Raw genomic sequence first — 25,757 nt, 5'->3', positions numbered from 1 at the left:
AATGTGAGTGTGTCGGGCTGCTCGCTGGCCTTGTGACAGACTGGAGAACTGTCCAGGATGGACCCTGGTCCATCAGGAGCTGGGACTGGCTCCAGCACCCCGCAACCCTGGAAATGATCAGAGAATTAATGAATACTAGATTGTAACTCCACCTTTTCTTTCATGTTTTAACTCTCAATGACCACTGAGGGGCCAAAATCTAGATCCATCCTGACGCACTCTGGATGGATGAATGATGGATGATGGATGGATGAATGATGGATGATGGATGGATGCTTGCTGGCAATACTCCTCAGACCTCTGTCCAAAAAGCTAATTCTTCCTCCCATTAGATGGAAACATCTTTTCCAAACTGCACTCAGGATCTGAACGTCCCATTTATTCCAGACGTTCTCTTCCTCTTCTGGACAAAAATCCCTGAGTGTTTTTCCTACCTGGAACTTTGCATTATGAGCAGGAAAGCTGGCAGCATTATTCGTGGGTGTATATTGACGTCTCGGTCGGTGCTATTTCCAGTATAGTGTCCTGGTGAAAGTAGCTGGGTGAAACTGTCCTCGGGGCATTATAGGGTCATGTGGTGGATCAATGGCTTCAAACTGGAGTCCTAGTTTGCAGCAGCAGTGAAATAGTGTCAGACCACGCAGTGGTCTTTGTCTTTCTTTAAGGGACGACCAACAAGCCTCGATGTCGTTTTCACAGATGAAGCCATTGAGTCAAAGTGACTTCATGCTAAAGCACGCCAGACAAGGATCCTAAAACTCAACGTAAGTAAAAATAACTTTATTTTAACATCCAATAATGTGCTAATTGAGCAGCTGACCTACTTTGCCTTTGTCCACCGACAGTTATTAATAATGTGACAGAAGATGGGGGACTGGAACTTGTTGGGGAGTATTTTGGAAGAGGTCCACATCCATTCCACCATCGTCGGAAAGATCTGGCTCACCATCCTCTTCATCTTCCGCATGCTCGTGCTGGGCGTTGCGGCCGAAGACGTCTGGGATGACGAGCAGAGCGAATTCGTCTGCAACACGGAGCAGCCGGGCTGCAAGAACGTCTGCTACGACCAGGCTTTCCCCATCTCCCTCATCCGATACTGGGTCCTGCAGATCATCTTCGTGTCCTCCCCCTCGCTGGTCTACATGGGCCATGCTCTGTACCGTCTGAGGACCTTGGACAAGGAGAGACATCGCAAGAAAGCCTGTCTGAAAGCAGAGCTGGAGATAACCGACCCCGTCCAGGAGGAGCATAAGAGAATCGAGCGGGAGCTCCGGAAGCTGGACGAACAGAAGCGAGTGAGGAAAGCCCCCCTCAGAGGCTCTCTGCTGCGGACTTATGTTTTCCATATCTTGACCAGGTCGGTGGTGGAGGTGGGCTTCATCATCGGCCAGTGCGCTCTGTATGGCATCGGACTCTCGCCTCTGTACAAGTGTGAACGGTTGCCTTGTCCCAACAGCGTGGACTGTTTTGTGTCCAGGCCAACAGAGAAGAACATTTTCATGGTTTTCATGCTGGTTATCGCCGGGGTTTCCTTATTCCTCAACCTGCTGGAGATCTTCCATCTGGGCGTGAAGAAGATCAAGCAGGGTCTGTATGGATACAAGTATGGAGACGACGACAGCGTGTGTCGCTCCAAGAAGAACTCCATGGCGCAGCAGGTGTGTTTGCTGACCAACTCCTCGCCCCAGAGGCTGCTTCAGCTCACTCAGATGCCCTGCTCCGTCCTGTCCGAGGGACACGTGGACACTTTGGCTTTGGCCCCTCCGAATCAGGAGAGCTCCAACCAGAACGCCGCCCTGCACGCCCAGACCGACATCCAGGGTCTGCAGCAGCTGGGGGCGGTGGAGCGGCGCCACACTCTGGACCACAGGAAGCCCTCGTGCAGCAGCGACGAGTCCGCCGGGCTCAACGGGCCGGGGAAGGCGCACTACCGCGCCGGGCCGCGGCCCACGCTCACGGCCGGACACATGGAGATCCCGGCGGCCCTGAGGAACCCGCAGAGGAAGCAGAGCAGGGTGAGCATCTGCAAGGAGCTCAGCGACACCAGCGACTCCCCGGAGAGCGACCACTTCCCCACCGCCAGGAAGTGCAGCTTCATGTCCCGCGGCCTGTCGGAGGGCAAGCTGGCCAGTCCGTCCGACAGCGCAGACTCCCAGAGCGGAACCGACATGGAGACCCAGCACCTCAACCAGGGCGAGAGTCCCGTCATGACCCCCCCACCGCCAGCCAGCGGGAGGAGGATGTCCATGGTAAGAAAACCGTCAGAAGCTTCATTCCAGCAGGTCTTCTGTCCTACGTGGAAGCTGCCATGTGAAGCTGTGAAGTAAAGAATGAATTCACAGGTCAGGTTTTCTTGGCGGTGTGGAAACTTTGCTGAGCTGCTCAGCCTCTCAGTGCTTCTGTAGATCCAGAGGAAGCATCTTCAGTTTAGTTTTCAGTATTTAATGTCTCCCATCTCTGTGATTATCTGAAGTTTAAAGGGACTAAACAGCCAATGAGTCTCTGTGTTTTTACACATTTCATATTTCACAACTGAAAATTAATATAATCTATACCTCAAATCAATAAAACCGACTTCATTCACATACATTCTGAGTAGAGTATATCCAGTTTTTATTTGTATATGTTTCAATATTTCTAGTGCTGTCAATTTTAATCGCGATTAATCCATTGAGGTCTGCCAATTGGGTCAAAGAAAAGAACTAGAGGATAATAGTGTTTTTTCCTGACATTGAGACTGATTTATGAGGATTAGATTCTTCATTGCGATTAATCTCAACTTTAAAAAAGTTAATTGTTTACAGTTCTCCATAAATTAATCACGACTAATTGCGATCAATGCGATTAAATTGCGATCAATGCGATTAAAACTGACAGCACTAGATATTTCCTTTACTGACTTTGCTGTGATTTAATTTTTCTAGTTTTATGTATTTTAAGAAATCTTTTTTTTTTTTTTTTTTTTTAATTGTCCATTGGATTTTGGTAAAACAATTTTCTCTGTGGTTAATTTCTAAATAGTTTTGAAGCATGACAAACATCCAGGGGTGGAAAGAGGGCAGGTTTTAAAAACGTTGCTCTTTATTTTTGTTTAACCTGTGTTGATACAGGTTTCCTCTTTAAGACGCAAGTTCTCTCTTCCAAAAGATAAAAAGACAGGATTAATGAAAGGACAGAAGAATCACTGCTTGTGCAAAACTACTGTTAAATTGCCTGAATTGTAATTGATATTTTTTGATTGCATTCAGCTAGTAGCTTTAAATAATTAGTTTTAAATATCTGAAATAATCATATTTCTCAAACAAGAAATGGTATCATATTCACCCCATTTAGCTAAAGTAGATGTCAAGCAGGATTTTTCTCTGTAAATAATCCACTTTTTGGCTTCTGAAATACAGATGAACTGGTTTGAATATTAATTGTTCTCCTGAAAGAAAAGACTGGAAAAAAAACACAGTAATGAGGGGAAGTGGACTACTCCACCCCTCCAAAAATGATTAAAAAGTGACTCTGAGATTTATTTCTGATTGAAAAATCAAAATCACCCAAGCAGGCAGGAGTCTGAACAATAATTAAAGTTGAAGACGTTAAAGAGGGGAGATTCCTCTTCTGTTTCCCACAAAGCTTCAAATATTCAGCTGCAAACGACGACTTGTCGCATTAATAATCCCTGAGTGACATTAAAGTAGTTCAACTTCAACAAGGAGTGGATATGAGAAGCGTGTGAATGCTGGAATAGTGAACATTGCTGCTGAACACTGCAGATAACTGCTGCCCTCTCCACCCGTCCTGGGCCGTCTGTCCTCTCCCACACAGACTCTCTGGAGTCGTGGACTTCAGAACATTGAGATATATGTTCTCAGTTCCTCAGCATCCTGCTGATAGCATCGGATCAGAGTTTTTCTGAAAGTCAGGAGCTCAGTGCTGCATGCCGGGTTGTATCTTGAGCTCCTCTCTTTATATCTGCACTAATAAATTCCTTCTCAGCTTCTGGATCAGAGAGTCGGTGCGATTCACTGTATATCTCCAGAACAATACAGTCTCCTAACAACTGTCTCCACTTAGACATGAAGAGGAAAATAAAGCTCATTCTTATTCTTCCTCTTAGCCTGGTAGCATCAGACATGCTGTGAGCTCTTCATTATAGAGAGACATTATGCAGATGACTACATGCTGCAGTTCTCAAGCATTTGGATTTAATGGTGGATTTCTGGCAATATTTAATCCATCAATCCGTCTGCCTTCCTCCTTTCGGTCATTTTTTTTCTTTTACACATGCTGTGTGTATTTCAAACACCGCCATGCATCCTCCTTTCAGAGTGGTTGTTAAGCAACACATCCACTAGATGGCAGTACAGTTTAGGGTGAAGACCAGCAGAGGCGGCAGTTCTTTTTCCTGTGGTCCAGATGAGTAATGCATTAGATTTGCTTGTATCCCTGACATTTCTGACCCTTCCAGCTTCCTCCAGCTGTTCTGGGGAGACTCAGACCAAACCAGAGGTCTCTCTCCAGAGAGAGATGACCCTGATAATAGTCCAGGGAGTCCTGGACCGGCCTGGGGGACTCCTGCCTGGTAAACCTGTGATGGGAGGAGACCAGGAGGCCCTGCTCCTCTCGGTGTGGAAGAGGAACAGCTCCACTTTGAGTCTGTTCTGATGGATGAACTCCTCACTCCTTCAGGGAAAATGACACCCTTCACCCTGCAGAGAAATCTCATTTCAGCTGCTTTTATCTGTTTTTTGATTTCATTCTGTGACTCCATGTTGACGACCACAGGTGAGGGTGGAGATGTAGACCGACTGGTAACCAGAGCTTTGCTCACCATCTCAGCTCCTCTTCACACCACAGTCCAGCAGTGACAACATTACTGCAGTGAAGCTGTGACGATCTCCCGATCACTACTTCACACTCACAAACAAGACACCAAGACACTTGAATTCCTTCCCCTGAGCAAAGCTCTCCTCCTACCTGGAGGCTACCTGGTGATGAAACCTTTATCAGTGAGAGAGCCATGGACTCAGACCTGGAGAGGCCTGCTACCTGCTCCACACTCAGTGGTGAACTGCTCCTTCACTGTCACGCAACCTTGAAGAAAAAGACAATATCATCTGCAAAAAGAAGAAACGTCACCTTCCAGCTCATGATGGTGGTCTAATAGTGGGCAGGTCCTCGCCCTCTGCAGGTCCCTCTGGTCCTCTGGACAGTTGGAGGAGACCACAGTGTAACAGCAGGTCAGAGACTCCAACCTGAGAAATCAATCTGCAGGAGATCAGCCAAAGACTTTGGTGAATATCTGGAAAACTAAATTAAATTAAAATGATGCTCATCCATCCATCTATGCATCCATCCATCCATCCGTCCATCATTCATCCATCCATCCAGCTGTCCATCATCCATCCATCCATCCATCCATCCATCCATCCAGCAGTCCATCATCCATCCATCCATCCATCCATCCATCCATCCATCCATCCATCCATCCATCCAGCAGTCCATCATCCATCCATCCATCCATCCATCCATCCATCCATCCATCCAGCAGTCCATCATCCATCCATCTATCCATCCATCCAGCAGTCCATCATTCATCCATCCATCCATCCATCCGTCCATCATTCATCTATCCATCCGTCCATCCCTCCATCCATCCATCCATCTATCATCAATCCAAAAACTGGAGGACAGGCTCAACCTGGACAGGTTTCCAGTCCATTACATGACAGCTTTAATGAAATGGCTGCATTCTGATTGGTCAGGGTGTCACGGCGCTGAAGTGCAGGTGAAGTGCTTCATGATGGTGGGCCCACAAAGCCCTCCCTTCTCCCTGGTTTGTCTGGGGTTTCACTCTAGACCCGCCACCTGGGGTGGATCAGGAGCTCCAGAGTTTTGAGGATCACAAGACCACATGAGACCGCCTGTTACGTAGTTGTGTTGCTACGAATCTTTGGATGTGCCTGGAACAGATCAGTCATGTAACTGACAAACGGCCATGTTTTCTCCACCTCTTTGTCTTTCAGAGCATGATACTGGAGCTGTCTTCTATCATGAAGAAGTGAAAATGAGCCTTTGAGACGGAGAGATCACCAAGTGAATCCCGTCCTGCATCCCCACAGAAAGGACAACTCTACAGGATGTATATGTCTTTCCCTTTGTTAGAACATGCCGTACTTTTCTTACTCTTCTGATGATATCTGTTATTTTTACACTCTTTAGGTGTGTGTACTGTGTGAGACAGGAATGACCTCTGTCACAGGACCGTATTTCCGTTAAAGTGTATGTCGGTGAGACCAAATGTCTGCTTCAGAGATGTTGGACAGAAAACTTCAATAAAATTGGTGGAATCTGAAACCACATTAAAGAATTTATAAAAAAAAAAACAGTTCTGGTGTTGATGGTGATGTTTGATGCTCTATCCTGAACAGACAGCCTGCCTCACATCTCCCTGGTCTGCAGGGGATCAGGCTGCTGATCGTTGCTCCACTCGTCTTCAGTTCCTGAGCCAAGCTGCTGGATATCGTCAGGAACTGCAACATGCTGTCGTACCGCCGATCCAGAACATCTCAAACATGCTGAACGGGAGACATGTCCGCCGAGGAGCGTTGTCCTGCTGCAACACCAGCTGATGGTGGAGGATGAAGGGAACACTGAGCCTCAGGATTCCTCACAGTATCTCGGCACTAAAAGGTCGTTGTTCATAACATCCACCTGCCTGTACCATCACCTCACCTCCACCACCAGGGGCCACTCCAGGCACCACCCCGACATGGCAAACAGCTCACCGCACCACGCCATACACCCCGTCTGAAACAGCCTGAGCTCATGAGATATGGGAGCAAAGACTGTAGATCTGTAGAAAGAGTCGAAATCCACAAGTTCTGCAGTTTTCAGATTGTGTATTTAAAAAAAATAATAAAAAAATAGAAAAAGTAGTTTGTGTGAACGTTATTAATGACATACAGAATCAACTGAAAGAGAAACGATTATCTTAAACAATATTCCTGACTAGTCAAAGCATGTTAATGCTGAATGGATTTCACTCATCTGGATTTAGGTAAGGCTCCACTGCTCGAGCAGTCCTAAAGATTCACCCATTCACACATGGACTGGAACACCAGTGGAGGCAGCTTCTAACGGAAGCCTGAGCTCTGCTGTGGAGGGCGGCTTTCTCTTTCAGCAGCCATCCACTTGTCGCTCTGCTTCAGCATTTTGGCTCGATGCTGCCGATTCGGCCAGTGGACAGACACCCTGAAGGCATCCTGACACACCCATGAACTCTGAATCTCATCTTATCTTCTCCGAGGAAGCGAGCAGCCCTGAGTCATGATGCTGCCCCCGCTGTGCTTCCCCCTCTGCTGGTTTGTGAAGAGAAGTGGTCTCTCTGTGTTCTTGTGGATACCTGAAGTCTCAGCTGACTTCCATCCATCTTACTTTTATGTGCTTAAATCATGGAGTTGCACCAATGGAAAAAAACATAAATGACACCTGCTTAACCATCTTCAAAACATCCACAGCACTCTGAACATGATATGCATGATTCTTTATTTCATAAAGAGAAATGGTGTCTAGACAAAAAAGTCATTTATATAACACTAGCAATTGAAATGAATGAAAATGGGGTTTGCACAATACCGTATTTACAATGGTTATTAAGTCATTTAATTATCGTCATGTAGCATTTAAAAATTAGGTAAGAACTCTTAGTAGAGAATAAGCAAATAACAACTATTTCAAATCGACAATATTAACACAAAACAGTCATCTAGAAAAATGAGAGAAAAAAATAAACAACAACTGGAACTACAAGCTTAAGAGCTATTACATTAAAAATGATGCACCAAAATCTACTAATACAATAATCCATAGAATCTGTGTAAAAAGCATGTAGAAAAAACACCTGATGCAGTTTGCTGATACAGTCATTGACCAGTTATGAGAGGTATGAAGGATTTCACAGGTAGATAAGTGTGAGAAAAGTCCGCACTGGTGACTTGGGGATGGGGGTCCAGGCCCCTGCATACACTCACTTCACTTGAATGTGAACTATGGCCTCTGCAAGTTCTAAGGCAAATATCGGAGGTGCACTTTGAATCCATGTAATGCTGACCCATCCCGAACCGCCGCGCCGGAGACGAGGCGGGGCGAGGAGGGCCGGGCCGCCGCCTCCGGACGCGGCAACCAAGACCCAGTCCAATTGAACCCAGACGTGTTCTGGTTTTCCACATGGCAAAAAGAGCTGATCAGACGTGAGCACGACACCTGCCTGTAAACATGTGATCTCTACCACCCAAACAGGAGTCCCGATTCTGCTTGCTTCTTTCCTTTATGACTGAGTTGAGCAATCTGTGAGAAAGGCATGTTGTTTTTGTTCATATTTCTTTTACAGAACAACCTTTGGAGTTGAAAAGCCAGTGTTTGTTTCAGAGAAACAGCGACACAAAAAGTCTCAATGAGAAACACACTCACACTCACACACACACACACTCACGAACAAAAGGGTGAGAGGACCCAACAAACACCATGTAAATCAGACTGTAGTAAAGCCTGCACCAGAAACCTGGAAGATTCCTCATAGCTTAACTTTCAGGTGTGCTCAATACTTCAAGTCGCTTTAAAGCTGCATTAATCACAGCAGCTGAGCCGCCGGCGGGATCTGCTGGTTTAATGTCATTTTAAATGACATGTAGGCAGCTGAGAGCTGAGACTAAGAGCGAACATGTCTTAATTTCACCGCAAAGAAATATTGAGTACTGAACCCAAACTCCAGCGTGAGTCTGCATATTTCTTCACTCTGGAGTTTTCTCCTTTAAACACATGAAAATGTTTGTGGTGACACCATTACTATTTCCCAGTCTCACATTTTACTGAATACTGAATCCATCGAAGCATTTTAGAACAGGTTTGTGAAACCTGGACGAGCTGGGTGGGCTTCGTCTGGTGAAGAATGGTCAGGTTAGCTAATAGAGATTAGCGTCTGTTAGCCGACGGCAGCTGTTAGTAGCTACATGAATCAGCTGGCGGTCTGCTAACAGCGGTCTGCTAACAGCCACTGGATGAGGCTGTGGTTTCTAACATGAGCAGGGTTCTGGAAATCATGTCAGGAGAAATACACTTTCCAGAAGGTTGAGCAGAGCTGGAAAGAGGCCCGTCAGGTTTACATCGAGGGGTTTGGTTCTGCTTGGAGCGGAGAGTCGCTGGACCCGTTAGCTCGGCCTCCCTGAGGTCAGTAACCACGAAGCCAGTGAGCCTTCAGCGACGGCTGAACACCAACACAGCAGCTGAATGCTCAACTCAGTGAGGCCACAGCAACCGGATTGTTTCGAACTGCCCTGCTGCTGCCCCCTGGTGGCCAGATGGAATCAATGCAGCTTTAAAGACCAGTCGTTTGAAAGGAACAAGGACAAAAAAACAGAGTTTGCTTCAGAGTGATATAACAGCAGGTTCAGATGCTCGACACCCTGAGACACTGGAGGAGCAGTTCACACACAAGGCATCCAGGAAACAGCCGTCTCTTAGCTGTGCTCGGCAGCAACGGCTTCAGCCACAGCTTCTCCACCTTGCGGCGGGCCGCACCAAAGTTTCAAATCTCTAACTCACATTATTGTTTCTTTTTTTTTGTAGATTTGAATGAAATAACAGTCTCACATAAAGTAAGAAAGTGAGGACTGGAAATGACGGCGTGGCCAAAAACCGAGCATCAATTCACGAACACCTGTGAAAACACATTGAAAAGTCTCCAGGTCTGCTAATGCGACATTATTTCTCACGCTAGTGCGTTTCAAGAGCTCTTCGTCTCACTTCTTTTCTAAGACTCCTCTTGAAACATGGTGGAGATTTGAACCACACTCAAAGTCTGATCTGTCTGAAGGGTTTTCTCGTTCTGAGTCAAAACGTGAACGTTTTAGTTCTTTGCAGTGTTCATCGCAAAACACACCGAAAGCGGCTGAATGTGCGGATACCGGCACAGGCTGAGAGACGACGTGTGAACTGACCCTCCAAACAACAGTATTAATGGGTAAACGTGTAAACCAGGTGTGTTCTGGTTGTTTGGCTCGGCTCACCGGTGAAGACGAGGACGCTGCTGCTGACACGCTGAAACGACCAGAGTTCAGGGTTTGACAGGGCTGGACGATCCTCTGGGGTCAAGGACCCTGCGAGGAGGTCGAATCAAAGGTCATGAGTTTCTACATGTTTGTCTGACAGAAGGAACGGTTGAAGACAGGCGAGCTGATGTTGTCTCAGCAGCTGCAGCGTGGAGGGAGTGAGTCTCCACTGACGCAGACGACGCTGTCTTCTACAGAGCTAAACGTTAGAGAAGTGCTGCTAAATTCACTCCACAAGCAGGACGCTTTCCATGTTCAGGACCAGACGCTGGTGTCTGAACTATTTTCACTTGAAAACGTTTCTGTATAAAAAGGGAACTGATGAGGTTTTCACGTGTCCCCGGATCAGTCTCCTCAGTTCACAGATCCAAAGGTTGGTTGAACTGATTAAAATAACTATCAGGGGACGTGGTCAGGCCAACAGCAGACGTCCTCAGGCCGGAGAGCCAGAGACGGCAGAGAACAATCATCTGTAACGGCTTTTACATGCAGTTTCTGGGTTTGCACCTGATACCTGTGGACATGGGTAAATCCTGCTCGGTGTCAGGAAAGAGCTCACAGATCAGAAAGAAAGAGGGCAGAACAAAACCCACAGAAAGCCAACCGATCACAGCTGCTCCACTCAGGCTGCGCATGTTTCCGTGTGCTTATGTGGTATGGATCAGTGTGTGTGTGTGTGTGTGTGTGTGTGTGTGTGTGTGTGCGGGTCTGCGTATTCAGCAAAAAATTAAAATAGGGAGTGGTCTTCTTTAAACATTTAAGGAGGATTTGATGAATACACTTTAAGAGTGGCCCTGTCCGGCTCACACAAGGGATCTTATTTTAAAGAACATCTAAAATTTACATCGTAAAAAAGTGAGGGGGGCGGGGCAGGGTGGGGCAGGGTGGGGCAGGGCGGGGCAGGGTGGGGCAGGGTGGGGCAGGGCGGGGTGGGGCAGGGCGGGGCAGGGTATCTTTGAGAAATGTCATCTCAGGTTTAAAGCCCCAACCCGACATTTGGCTGTGTAAGGATCACCTGGATTGCTGGAAACGGGACTTTTATTGCTCTGAACTGACCGCGGAGGCTAACAGAAAGCGGTCTGTGGCTTAAAGATCTGCTGCAGCACTTCCTGGAGAAACTTCAACCTCAGGCGTGAATTCAGACGAGCCCATATTACTCGTCAGTCTTACTCTGAAGTACATTTCAAGGAGAAAACAATGAGGCGCTTTATAACGTGTCTGCAACATTCTGGAGGCTAACAGGTGACAAACGCAAACAAAAGTCACTGCAGACGGCGTTGCTGGATCAGGTCGCCGCAGAGATGTGAACCGAAAAGCTGTAAATCTTCTCATGTGTTCTAAAAAAAAATGGCTTTTTTGCCTTAAACTTGTGTCAATTTATTTTCTGAAAGACATTGAACTGCTTTGTTTTCTTCCGTCAAACTTGAGGAGACAGTCTCCTTCACAATTTGGTGGAACTTTGAGTGATTAATTGAGGTTTTAACTTAGTTTTCTGCTTTTTGAGAACCTTTGCCCTGAATGTTTCGGGCTCATTTGAAGCTTTCTGAAAGCAGCTTGGGTTTTCTTGTTGTGTTTGCATGAGATTCATGCTCAACATTACCTAAAAAACATTTACAGTGATGAGTCTGAAGTGTCTACATTCAAATATCCATTTTTCAGGTTGTTTATCAGGTATTTTAAAGGTTTTGGTCTTGAAACCAGGCTCTCCTTCCATCATAACCTCCTGGATATGGGTGTATTCAAGCTTCAGACTCAGTAAAGAACGTCAATAGAGTCGATATTGCTAAATCTTGAGCTGGCCCATAAACACATGATGATTATATTCAGACCTGCTCTGGAGCTTCGGGCTCTTTTTCAGTGCTTTTTTCTGTTGAGGCTTTGAATTTTAACAGCAAGTACTGCAGCAGATTCCTGTTTCTTTTAAGGTATGAAGAAACTGAAAGAAACAGAGGTTTTTACAAAGCGCTTCAGGTTAGCGTCGGTGATGCTAACAGAGCAGTTTGGATTGGGGCTTTAAAAAGAAACGAGCGTCACGTCTCGGTTCCCAGTGAAACTCAGCCGTTGTGCTGGAGCGGGGCACCCTGCTCGTACGTCGAAGCCTCGGACAGCTCGACACCATTCAGACTCTCTATACACAAACGTTATTCTTTTTTTTAAAAAATAGCATTTTAAAAGCAGACTGCTCCAGAGAGAACTTACAAGGCAAAACAGAAGCTAAGACCAACTAACTAGGCTTATAGCTATAGGCAGCATGCATGCACATCACAAAGTAGGATGTTCGAACAAATGCACGATCAGGGCAAACATCTTACTATCTTATATGATTGTTACTCAATCATTTGGACAACACATACACTGCTTTCACGTCAAAATGAACTGTGAGTCAGCTTATTCCATTCCTAAAGAAACAGAAACACAGGGCGCAAAAACACTAATTTACTAAAACAGTAACTTCCTTTTCTGTGTTTCAGTTTTAGATGCTTCATAGACTTGATTTTTTTTTAAATTTATGATCATATCATTGAGGTGTTTCCTCTTTTAAGTGCCAATTTAAGTGCTCCAGTTTCAAAGGCGTGAGGAGAAAAACCTTCACCGAAGTGCTGAATGGCTCTGAGCGCCTGGGCCTGAAAACAAAGTGCCTGAATTCCAACACTTCAGAATAGACTTTTTGTTCAAAGGTGAATTTAGAACGAATGAAGCTACAAACCAGTTAACTCCAACAATACTTCATGTTTGGTCTCTTTGATTGCACACATATCATTATGATGAATCCTGTTAACCAATATTCATAGCTGATTAGTTAACATTATTGAATTAATGGTTATCAGTGATAACCACAAATGTTACCCTTTTCTTTCATTGTTTTTGTCAATGTCATATTGTCCACGGTCAATTTTTTGTTATCTGCAAACATCAAATATCACCCGAAGAGTGAACATAATTAGCAATCCTAAATACTGATGGGAAATAAGATTTTCTCCTCTCAACAAAAGAATCGAAAGCCACAAGGAACAAGTCATTTTCACATTTAAAGAGGAGTGACAGGAGCTGGGCGGAGCCATGCGAAGGGCTCGTGAAGGGCTGGAAGTGTGTGTCTGTCATGTACTGTTGTGTGAATGTCTACGTGTGAAACCAGCTGTTTTCCTGAGTAGAAGAACACCCGCCACCATAACGGGGGAGCATTCGTTAGGCAGGACAGGAAACAGCAAAGCAAAGATTCTTCCCTTAGCGAAAAGGTGCTTGATATAACCCCGGTGGAAAAAATCAAAAGAAACATCTAAGCCTCTACCTGTACAAAAACCACGGTTACAGTCATCATGCTCCGGACTATTTACACTTCTGCCAAACAAGCACTTGAAAGTCACCGTTACAACATCCAAATACAATGGTATTGCTGATGAGTGGGAAACAAAAATAGCCATTTAGCCGCCTGCAAAAGCCTTGTTTTCCTTTCGATTCAGTGCTGTGGAAGGCATAGGAGGAATGTTTTCGGTTTACAGCCTGTACAACGTTCTCCTGTACAGAAATACAAATGCGAGACGCTTGAAGACATTTTTGCATATGAACATTTTACAGTCTCACTGCATCTCAACTTCCTTATATGCAGAAGCTGATTTTCTCATTTTTCATGGATTAGGTTGAACATTCAGAGGATTTTGTCTTTTTCCTGAGTTTGAATTGCTGTGACAAAAAGGGCCACTGAGATATAGTAAGAGAAGAAACGAGAACGAAAGCCACTGAGCAAAGACGCGCCCGGCGGACGTCAGCCCAACGCCACTGAGGAGCACCGACGGGTGAAGCGAACAGGCGAGGCTTTTACCCGTCCTTCTTCAAGGCTAATTTAACATCTTTCCAGGATTCCAGAATGAGGCCAGTGTTGGAAATCCAACATTCAACAGTGGTTCCACCTGAACATGCAGAAACTTCACATTCACTGGACCAGCAAAAAGCCGTTCCAATCTGAAGGTTCAGATGTCCAACTATTATTGTCTGTTCATCAAATGTCCAGCAAGGACTGCACAGCCCAATGTCTTGAGACTGAACCATTAACTGGACCGGCTGAGAAAATCGACCAAACATCCAATAATGGTCCAGCTGGGGCCGGGCCCGGACCGTCAGTCAATCAACCAGCGTCGGATCCTCACCAGAAACCCAGCAGGGGTCCAAACTGGTCCCAGTCTGACTTCCATACACTGAACCATTGTTGGATGTTCACCAGGTACCCAGCAGTGGTTCCATCCAGAATTTGAGACACTGAACTCTTGAATGTTCACCTGTCGAATGTCCCACCGGAACATTCCAATACCGAACCGGCGTCGGACATCCGTCAGAGGTCAACAGTGGCTTTGGACCGACGTACGTCAAACAGAAATGATCTGAACGTCTCCCTGACGCCGAGTGTTTGCTGGGAAGAGAAAGAGTGGGACAGAAAGAGGTAGAAGAGATTGATAGAGACAGAGTGGGAAAAGAAAAGAGAAATAAAAAGAAGGCAGAGACAGAGATGCTGTTGGTACACGGAGAGACAACGAGAGCTGCTGTTTAGGTCCGATGAGGTTTGACTTGGAGTTGTGGTGTGTGACGTCTCCGCTGTGAGAAGTTGCTGCCGGGGCGAGTATAGCACCATCGTAAGGGGTTTGGTGAGGAGATCCCACTCTGTCCTGGTGAGAGGAGAATACCTGGAGAACAGTATTGCTGCTGTTAAGACAACTTTAGTGTCAACCGTTCAAAAAAACAAACAAAACCCCAACCAAACGAAACAAAACGACAAACAGATAGCACAAAAAGACTTAAATACAAACAAAGCTTGTTTTCAGTGAACACTGGCAGAGGCTGACCGTCTCAACACCCCCGAGAGAGGGTTTGTCAGAAGAGTAAAATTAAATAATAAAAAACAAACATCCAAAACGAGAACAGAGAACCACCACTACTGAGCACAGTCCTTCCTCGGCTGCTCGTCCGTTGTACATTTCTCAGTCATCTCCTGGCAGAAATCCACCGTTACCGTCTGGCTGGAGTTCTCCGCGGACAGCTCAGACTTGGCGTACATGCTGGCGTCCGTGTCTCTGTCCGCCCCGTTCCTGACGGCCGTGTCGGGCTCGCTCTCCGAGGGGCCGGGCGAGCCGTGGAAGCTGGGCTCCGGCGTGGCCGAGCCGGAGCGGGAGCCGGTGAGGTCGATGCTGGTGGCGGCGGCGGCGGCGGCGGGGATGCTGAGGGTGCGCTTCCTGGGCTCGTGGGCAGCGTTGTTGCTGGCAGTGGAGTTGGCGGGCCGCAGCACGGGACAGTAGTGGTGCAGGGACTGGACCTGCTCGGGGCTGAGCTGGACGTCCCGGCACACCTCCTGGGACAGGCAGGAGAAGTTCTCCCACAGCTCGCCCATGCACGCCTTCAGCTGGTTCCTCTCCGTCAGCAGCTTCTCCTTCTCACACACCTGCACACACACCACGCACATCAGAACACAAGGATCGGCTTTCGCCCGCTAACTGCTGAACCTCCTGGTAAAGGTACTGCAAGCTTAAAACCACCGGAGACGTTTTCAAATCCTTTCTCACCAAAATCAGATGAATCCAAAACAGGAAACATCAAAATGAACACACTGTGACACCGTTTCAGAGTTTCCTTCAAGCTGGTTCGATCCCTCATCTCATCTCGAACTAAAAGATCCCACCCAAGTGTGTGAGTGATGAACATGTCAGTTGTGATCATAAGTATGAGTGGATGATCAATTCCTCCATCCCTCCATCCATCCATCCATCCATCCCTCCATCCATCCATCCATTCATTCATTCATTCATCCACCCACCAATCCATCCCTCCATCCATTCATCCATTCATCCACCCATCCATCCATCTTCCCTCTTAGTCCGTAGGGTTCACGTTGCAGTTTACAGAATAATGAAGCCCGGACGTCTCTGTGTAATGAAGCTTTGTCCATCTTTTCTCTGGGACACCAGGTCTCTCCCAGACCACAGCAGAGATGTGATCTCTCCAGCAAGATCTGGACCGACCTGCATCCCGGTCAGATGTGCCTGGAAAGCCTTTTACAGGAGGCAACAAAACCACTGCATGAATTTGATTTTCCACTGACCGAGGGCCGGTGACACAGTGACACAGTGACACAGTTGGATGTAGCTCATGTCTTAGCATTAGCCTAACCCTGGTAGGCTGAGACTAACCCTAACCCTAACTGGAACACTGAAACTGTCATGTAAGTGTCACATCTTAAAATGAAAACATGGAGCCTCTTCGGGGGTAAAGCAGTCTCACAGGTGACTGAGAACAATGTGATATTTGCAGTTGTGTTCAGCTATAAATAATGCAGCTTGATATTTCCCTGTAAAAACTGTAACAGCCATGAAAACACACATTTTAAAGACCGTCAGGGCTCCTGGCCCTTCAGCCGTCCATCTGAAGGTTCTCTGACCTGAAGCCCACGCAAATGACGTTTGGGACTTCAAATCTTGATGACACTTTCTGACACTCGGAATCACACCAGCGCCTTTGAGAAAGCAGTCTAAACCCATGAGATGTTCCCTCTCACCAGTTTTCTGATCTCACACTCCAGGTTGAGGATGCAGTCGAGCTTCCTCTTGCGGCAGCGCTGCGCCGCGATGCGGTTCTTGCTGCGCCGCCTCACGTCGTGGATGAACTCCAGCTGCTCCGAGGTTAGTTTGTGCATTTTCACCAACATTTGGAAGTCGTTCCGTGGAAGATTTGTGATTTGATCAACTGGGAAAGGAAGCTTGACCTGGAAAGAGCCAAAAACAGCTGGTCAAAGTCCAGAAGTCATGAATCAGTGGAGGAACTGCAGGAGTGCTGATGGTAGCATGTTTGAATTCAGTTTATGACTACGGCTCACTGAACAAAGCTCCTCGTACATGTTGAGTTGTACGGGCCGGATGCAGATTAAAAGAAATAATTGCAAATGCATCAATGAAATCATTACATTTTGAAAATGTGACATTTTCAGTATGATCTTATCTTGAGACATCCAATTAAAAGCATATCTGACTCGTCTCATCATTTTCTCTTCCTGTTGTTACAGTTGTGACATTCAGCCACTAGATGGCAGGAGAGCTCTCCTGCTCTTCCTCCTCCTCCTCCTCCTCCTCCTCCTCCTCCTCCTCCTCCCCTCATATTTGCCTTGTAACACATTCTCCAGCATTGGAGGGAAAAGGTGATCCGGTGAAAGCGTTCCCCTCCTCCATCCGTCCCGTGCTGCTGGAAGTGTGCCAGCGTGACAGATTGAGGGGGGCAGCGACTTGTCAGCCTCCTCCAAATCAGTGTCAGGTGATTTCTGCAGGGCACCGGCTAACAGCTAGCAGCACCGTGCCCTAGCACCGCAGAACAAAAGGAGTGAGGGAGTGTGAACGCCGGAGTGATCCCGGCTGCCAAAAACCAGAGAAAGCGTGAGATGACGTCTCATCCGCCTCGGTACGGCGGCTCACTCCGGCTGGACGTGTTTATTCTCGCAGTTTGTGGAGCAACAATGAGGCTGCCTCTCTCCCTCAGGTGATGGCAAACCTTATGATAAGCACATCACAGCCACATCCACCCAGCGGTATCTGCCTGCACCAGGGAGCTGGAGCTGGAGGCGGCGAGGGGAAGCGGTGGAGGCGTAACAAAGAGCCAGAGGAAGACAGCCGGAGAGCTCTGGCAGAGATGAGAGGAGCAGCAGCTCCTTTTCTCTCTTTCCACCCCTCGCTCTCTTTCTGTGCTCGCCCCGCAGGAGAGAACAAAGTCAAAGAAAGGAGGAAGAGAGGGGAAAGCCAAATGCAAGAGCTTCCTGGCTCCTCCAGCCGAGCACCTGCTGAGGGCCGGTCTGATCCGGGCCGGTCCCGGGACGACCCGGGACGACCCGGGACGACCCGGGAGCTCGGTGGCGTCGACCTGCTGTGACGCGGCGCCCTCCTGGGGATGCAGCACGGTGCCCACTCATGACACCACTGAAATTGCTGCTCCGCTAAGGAGCAAATCTAGACGTCAATCTCCCTGAGAAGGGCTGGGAGACGGCTTGAGTTTCCTCGTTAGAAGTGCGAGCTGCCCCCCCCCCCCCCCCCGGGCCCCAGCCAGGAGCCCTGCTTCTCATCTCGGCTCGACATCTGCATGCAGACACATGAATAAATAATGGTGCGAGCTTTCAAGGCCACACTGGGCTTCTCGCTCGCTGCCACTTTGCCGGGGCATGACAACTCCAGCCTCAAAGGGGGGGGGATGAGGGAGAGAGCTATGAAACATCAGTAGAAGCTGCCAGGTCCCTTTACAGCCCAGCAGAGACGACTTTGTTTGTAATCAGAAGCTTTGTGTTCTGCAGAGCTCGTCGGTTCCTCACCGCCGGTGGGTCTTTCTCTTCTGTTTCCACGAAATTTTCCAAACCAGGCTAAAAGAAACGAGGGGAAAAGGGACGCTGCGACCTTGTGATGCTCCCCCCCGATCCCCCACACCCCTCCCTCACTTCTCATCCACCAGTCACACTGGTACGCCAGGGACGGCTAAATTTAACCGCTCCACCGCAAGAACCAGTTCAGCAGCACAGCCGGGATGACAGAGTACGCCTCGACCGCCGCCATAAATTCACACCCAACTGTTCTGGGTTTACATTTCTCCCTCACCCCCCTCACTCACTCACTCTCTTTCTCTGGGTCATTATGCTGCAAATGGGGTACAGAGAGGAAAGTAGGGCTCATCCGTTATCAGCCTGACACCGAGCGCCGCGAAAAAATAACGGATGTTTCCGGGGCTCTAATCGTTCCTCCACATCTCTTTTATGTAGGACGAGTGACAGATTGAGACGAAGAGGAGGGACACTGTCTCTTTGTTTTTCTTTACGTGCAACTGAACTCACACGCCAACGTTTGGATGAAGAAAGGCGACGCTTTTAACCTTTAGACCAAACAGAAACAAGAATCAGTCAAAGATTACAGCAACAACACTTTGTCTTCCTGAATGACAACTCTAGGATGGTTAATATCAATACTGCAGATGGATGGATGACAACAACAACAACCAACCATCCAACCAAACAACCAACCATCCAACCAACCAACCAACCATCAAACCAACCAACCAAAATAAAACCAACCAACCAACCAACCAACCATCCAACCAACCAACATAAAACCAACCAACCAACCAACCAACCAACCAACCAACCAACCAACCAAAATAAAACCAACCAACCAATCAACCATCCAACCAACCAACATAAAACCAACCAACCAATCAACCAACCAACATAAAACCAACCAACCAATCAACCAACCAACCAACCATCCAACCAACCAACATAAAACCAACCAACCAACCAACCAACCAACATAAAACCAACCAACCAACCAACCAAGCTAAGGGAGGACTGACCTCTTTAATCCTGAACTAGCGCCCCCTGGCAGCGTCATTAGCAGCAGTCTTTCTCAGAGCTGTCGGCATGTTGGTAGTTTAACTCAGCTCTTTGCTGATTCTTCTGATTGGTGAACATCCAGATAGAAGCCATTATAGAGCACCTTCCTCCCACTACCTTGAACTTGAAGGAGTGAATGAGTCACCAGACACACACAGCTCAGCTGGCACGACTTTAGCATGTCAGATTCAGGTCCAGGCTCTTGGCTCATGTTAATGAGATGTGAGAACAGGTGCAGTGATGGGGTCTCTTCCACGGTCTGAGTGCTGTGATGAGTGGAGGACTGTTTGACAGTGTGACACTGAACTGGATGGAAACTGTGCAGACTCGTTTCCTTCTCCATGCATGACGTGTCGACTGACGGTCCCACATTAACACCTGAGCACTCCGATTCCTGCTCCTCTGACGTCTGAAACGATCTCCTGACGGAAATGGCCGACCTCGGGTCCGGATACTGTGTGACACTTCTCTCTTATCTAATCTAACACTGGATGTGATCCTTTGATGTGCACTTCATAATCCTGCATGTGGAAGCTTCATTATGCACCTCATCCTCCATGCTTGTAAATGGGATTAGAAAGCAGCATCGAGCATGCATGTCACGAGTCCGATCTGAGTGACGATAACGTTCAGAGGGATAATAGTAATCATCGTGTCTCTGGGGGTTGAGTTTCAGCAGCCTGGAACATTTTAATTTCTGCTATTCTCCAGGACACCTCTGCAGTATCAGTGGTAAAATCACCTGTCTCCGTGATTCTGCCCTCAGGCCTGCAGATGAGCCCCGGGGACTCCTGCTTTTCATACAGTTTTAAATAACTGATCTCGTGTTCAAAAATGTAAACCTTTTTTTATGTTGTTTGGATGTTTTGCTCATTTTATTGCTTTTAGAAAATGAAATTTGGTCAGAAGGAGCTGATGATCAGTTTTGGCTTTGGCACTATGTTCTCTCTGAGCATGGCGGTGGCAGCATCATGCTGACGGGATGCCTCTTAGCAGTAGGGCACAGAAGGCTAGAGTGTAACTACCTGTGAAAATATATAGAGAACTCCATAGTTTAGTGTTTCTAGCCTGTTGTCAACTGATAAAGTGGATTTATTTCAGTTTTATGGCTGTAGAAGGAAATCATTTCACCTTTCAACAGAGCAGATGGTCTTCATCATGTCAGTACTATATGGCTGTAATCATGTCAGTATTAAGTCCTCGACTGCAACATAACGAGTGTTGCACGGGGAAAATACCATTTTACTATCATGACTGCTTTAGTTATGTTTTGTATTCTAAATCCCATCAGTGGCCCAGGATTGAGGTAAAGTCATCAATCAGTAAAGAAACGAGACGGGTCCTGCTGAAGACTTGATTAGAGTCTTCGACACAGCTGTTTGCTGAGATGGAGTGATTCTGTTTTTTATTTTGATTTTCTTACATATATTCTTGTCAAATAAAGGCAGATGCTGATTAGAATTTGGTCCTGAAGGACAAAGAAAGAATAACTGACTCGAGATGATTGATTCCTAATTATATTTAGGCTGGTTTGATTTTCTCCTTCAGTCCTAATGACTGAGTGTTTTTACCGAATGCTGCAGGTGGATTAGGAAGCGACGGGTCCTCTCTGGCTTTGTACCTGGCTAACAGGAGCAGATCCATCTGCTGTAAATAAACACGGTAAACACACTCCTAAACACACACCTCGCTGTACAGGACACACTGTTTGATTGCCAAGTTATTTCTGGGAATTTCACTGCAGACGCACCACAGCAGCCTCGGCCCGGTCGGCCAATATCAACACGGGAAGAATTTCACGGATTACCACGGCAGGCTCGCTGGACGCTAAGTGTCTGGACGTGAACAGAGTTGGTTCTGTGTGGGCCCGGCGGGCCCTCGGGGGCCTCCAGCTCCGCTCCAGCATGATCGCCTTTTCCATGCTCTCAAATGAAAGTGAAAGAGAGAAAGCAGCTCTGTGCAGGAGCTCTGCAGGGAGACTCCAGCCTATGAGGAGGCTCTGAGTCTCATCACCTCCTCACTTCATGTTTTTTACACGCATCAGGAAGGATAAATATACATTTGAAAGCAAAAGGCTTAAGTAAACAGCGCCGCTCAGTTTGAACAGTTCTTCCTCTGCAGGCTCTGGAAGCTACAAAATCAGGCTCCCTGGGTTTCCTCCAGTAAATGTTTCATGGGCATCGTCCTTGTTAAATATAGATCCAAGAGGCAAACATCCCCGAATGTTCAACCTGAAGGAACCTCGCAGCTCTCACTGTGCAGTGAACATGGTTCCCAGGTTTAGCTCTGCTGGATCTGCCTCTCTGAACTCACTGATGGTCACCAGTTCAAAGCATGCCAGCTCCGTCGCTTCACCCAGAGAGGGCGCTTCCATTCCAGCTGACAGTGACCGCCGCCACCGCCGCGCCGCTTTCATAAATCACCCATAATGCCTGAGGATGAAGCGGTACTGTCATTTGAAAACAGCTACTTCATCTTGCCTACTGTACGTGTGAGTGAAACAGCACAGCAGCTATGAATGGCCCACCGGATTCAGACCGCAGCCACATCATATCTGAAGTGCAGAGCGAGCTTCTCGGTCTTCATGTGAGAGTGGAGGAACTGATATTAAGGTCTCTGCACTGAAACACAGAAAACCCAGCTCGCATCTGAAGTGCTGATGTATCAGGTCTGCTTCCTCGTTCCTCCCACTCGCTGTGAGATCAATATTTGCAGCGCCGCAGCCAGACTGCGTGCTAGAATGAGCTCGCCGCCTCCACAGCGAGCGGAGCCGGCGCTCCGGCAGATGCAGAGAGAGGAGGTGCTGCTGGAGGCGTCTTCCCTCCAGGGGGCGCCGCGCTGCTGCCGTCGGGGGGATTCGGCTCATGAGCTAATGACGGCGAGATCCGGGAGGAAATAAAACCACTTCGGTGATCACATCCAAGCATGAGCACACTCTCATGATGCGTCCTAAATAAGAGATCCCCCGCTCGGCCTCCTGGGGGCGCTGCTGGCTCCTGGGTCCAGCAGAGCAGTGACAGGTCCTGCTGTCGTTACACAGGCAGTGTCGTCCGTCACTTTCAGATGCGCGACCATTGGCTATGGTGAAAAGTCACACAATACTTCACTAGCGTTAGCTAACGGGTAAATAACACGACCACTGATCCACGAAGGCAAACAGCAGCAGAGCCAACAGCTGGGAGTCAAACTGCAGCTCTGGAGCGCGACCTTCCCAGCTCGCTCCGGGCCGCTCTGGGGATTAGCTGTCTGCTGCTCCTCCGTCACCCTTTGTCGTATGTTTCCTGCAAGACAATTGTTGGAAGTTGTTTGGGACACAAACAATGATTTAGCGTTAGCTAGCGACCGCGCTCAACAGAAATCACAGCTGCAGATTTCATCAGGTTTCCCACTGTCTGCAGAATTAGCCAGAGCTCCAGCGTGCACGCTGAAAGGCCCCCTGCTGTGAAGTTACTGACTTTCCCCTCTCTGAAGGTCGCCTCCAGATCATCCTCTTCCTCTCTTCCCGCCACGCTGGATGTGATTTTCTTGTTAATGTGGGAGTAAATGGGAACAACCTGCATCCACACCGCCGCCCTCACAACACCGGTTCCTGATGGCGCTGTGGCTCTTATGGGGGCAGGAGTCCCGAGACCTGGACTGACTCCCGCTCCGAGCCTGAGCAGCTTCCTTCCTGCCGGGCTCATTGTCCGGCCCGGCCTGGGTTCACCCTGCTGCTGTTTGTTTTGTCGGGAGAAGCATGAGCTAGCTGAACGGGAGGTGTGGGAACGCCGGACTCAAAAGTCCCTCACGGCTGACGAGGGGGATTGAAACGTCGCTCCTGTCATCGTTTTGGGGGGTGACAACTCGGCAATGGAAATCAATCCTGCAATAATTTCCAGCGCTGCGTTCAGCGAGAGCCCTTCAAAGGCTCATAAATCTGACGGCGCCGCGCTGCAGAGGTAATAATTACACATTACGGCTGAGCCGCTTCGCTGGAGCTTCCTCCTCGCTCTTCCAGGGAAAAGCACAATCCTGTCATGGAGCTCCAACCCATCGCCACACCGCCTGGCTCTGTGAATCTCGTCTCCATGGCAACGCACCATCTCTCCCTCGCCTTTCGTCTTTGCTCCCTCCGATGCACTCGGAGCAAGCCTCTCCACCCAGCGCATCAAAAACGATGAGACACCTCCAGAAAACATGGAGGAAGACAGTATCAGAGAGAGAGGGAGAGGGAGGGAGGGAGAGAGGGAGAGAGGGAGGAGAGAGAGGAGAGGGAGGGAGGGAGGAGAGGGAGGAGAGGGAGAGAGGGAGGGAGGGAGGGAGGGAGAGGAAGGAGAGAGAGGAGAGGGAGGGAGGAGAGGGGGAGAGAGGGAGAGAGAGGAGAGGGAGAGAGGGAGGAGAGGGCGGAGAGGAGGAGAGGCGAGAGGAGGAGAGAGGAGGAGGGAGGGAGGAGAGGGGGAGAGAGGGAGGGGGAGAGAGGGGGGAGAGAGGAGGAGAGAGAGGGAGGGAGGAGAGGGGGAGAGAGGGAGGAGAGAGGAGAGGGGGAGAGAGGGAGGAGAGGGAGGAGAGGGAGAGAGGGAGGAGAGGGAGGAGAGGGAGAGAGGGAGGAGAGGGAGAGAGGGAGAGAGGGAGGAGAGGGAGGAGAGGGAGGGAGGGAGAGGGAGGAGAGAGAGGAGAGGGAGAGAGGGAGGAGAGGGAGGAGAGGGAGGAGAGGGAGGAGAGGGAGAGAGGGAGAGGAGAGGGAGAGAGGGAGAGGAGAGGGAGAGAGGGAGAGAGGAGGAGAGGAGGGAGGAGAGGGAGGAGAGGGAGGAGAGAGGGAGGAGAGAGGAGGAGGGAGAGAGGGAGGAGAGGGAGGGAGGGAGAGGGAGGAGGGAGAGAGGGAGGAGAGAGGGAGAGAGGGAGAGAGGGAGGAGAGGGAGGGAGGGAGAGGGAGGAGAGAGAGGAGAGAGAGGAGAGAGAGAAGAGGGAGGGAGGAGAGAGAGAGAGGGAGAGAGGGAGGAGAGGGAGAGGGGGGAGAGGGAGAGAGAGGGAGGAGAGAGAGGAGAAGGAGAGAGGGAGAGGGAGAGGGGAGAGAGGGAGAGAGAGATGGAGGGAGAGAAGGAGAGAGGGGGGAGGAGAGGGAGAGGGGGAGAGGGAGGGAGAGAGGGAAAGAGAGAGGGAGGGAGAGAGAGGGAGAGAGAGGGAGACAGAGATGGAGGGAGAGAGAGGGAGAGAGAGGGAGGTAGAGCTACTAATGTGCTGCTTCTCAGAGTCAGAGGGTCACAAGTTCAACTCTGCTGCTGCCATCATCCAGCCTGACGTCAGAATCTACACAACACGTGACACACAACATGTGTACAAGAGCATGAATAATACACTACTGTGTGTGTGTGTGTATGTGTGTGTGTGTTGTATGATGGACAGAAAATAAGCGTGTTTCAACTGACATGATAAAGTGAGAGTGAATCTATCTATCTGTCTATCTATCTATCTATCTATCTATCTATCTATCTATCTATCTATCTATCTGTCTATCTATCTATCTATCTGTCTATCTATCTATCTATCTATCTGTCTATCTATCTATCTATCTGTCTATCTATCTATCTATCTGTCTATCTATCTATCTATCTATCTATCTATCTATCTATCTATCTGTCTATCTATCTATCTATCTGTCTATCTATCTATCTATCTGTCTATCTATCTATCTATCTATCTATCTATCTATCTATCTATCTATCTGTCTATCTATCTATCTGCCTATCTATCAGTCTATCTATCAGTCTCCTGTTTACACACTGGGCAGATTCACACACTTGTTCTTGTAATGCTCTCTGCAGCTTCTTATCTTGACCTTAATCATGTCTAACAGCCTAACTCTGACCTTTGCCCTAATGCCCCATTCTGTGGGGCAGTCGCTGAAGTCTCACACCTGTTAAAAGGTGTTAGTCTGACCAATCATAAATCACCTTTCTATCTCCTCATTGAATGAGTTTCCCTGAAAGGTGTAAAACATTGGCAGCACGTTCTTTCCTCTCTGGAAAGCCGCTCTGAAGCATCTGCTGCACATAGGATCCAAACCCCAGAAATACCTAAAAAAAAAACCCTAAAACATCAGTGAAATACTAAATCCACTCATACATGACTATAGAAGTTATTAATCAGATCAGTGCTGGCAGTGGTTATAATACAGTGTGTAAGTACATGCGCACATGCGTGCGTATGTGTGTGGTAATTCTGAAAACAAAAAACTTGAGAAAAAACATTCCTGCTGTTGACATCTTGCAGTATTGGGTATT

The 25,757-nt window shown here is 48.1% G+C and overlaps 2 protein-coding genes across 3 annotated transcripts in view; one reads left to right on the top strand and one right to left on the bottom strand.

Moving 5' to 3' along the window:
• Positions 1-801: 801 nt before the first annotated feature.
• gja10b (gap junction protein alpha 10 b) lies at positions 802-2,327 on the top strand. Its single transcript, XM_030109772.1, has one exon. It carries the CDS (start codon positions 867-869, stop codon positions 2,325-2,327), a length of 1,461 nt encoding a protein of 486 aa, XP_029965632.1. The 5' UTR covers positions 802-866.
• A 5,195-nt stretch (positions 2,328-7,522) lies between these two features.
• The window catches only part of bach2b (BACH transcriptional regulator 2b), an 84,292-nt gene continuing 66,057 nt past the window's right edge, over positions 7,523-25,757 (bottom strand). For both annotated transcript variants that reach the window (XM_030110045.1, XM_030110044.1), the window contains exons 4-5: positions 16,639-16,845; positions 7,523-15,528 (exon numbers count right to left, since the gene is read on the bottom strand). In XM_030110045.1, the coding sequence (XP_029965905.1) occupies positions 15,025-15,528; positions 16,639-16,845 (711 nt within the window). In that variant the 3' untranslated portion in view covers positions 7,523-15,024. The remainder of the gene's footprint in view (positions 15,529-16,638; positions 16,846-25,757) is intronic.

Source organism: Salarias fasciatus, chromosome 15 (assembly GCF_902148845.1).
Source record: "Salarias fasciatus chromosome 15, fSalaFa1.1, whole genome shotgun sequence".
Classification (NCBI taxonomy): domain Eukaryota; kingdom Metazoa; phylum Chordata; class Actinopteri; order Blenniiformes; family Blenniidae; genus Salarias; species Salarias fasciatus.
Note: the sequence above shows the minus strand (reverse complement) of the source record. Positions and strands in the feature narration are given on the sequence as shown.

Bases quoted from the DNA above. Each gene is read 5' to 3' on its own strand.
- gja10b (XM_030109772.1), top strand. From the start codon at position 867: ATGGGGGACTGGAACTTGTTGGGGAGTATTTTGGAAGAGGTCCACATC.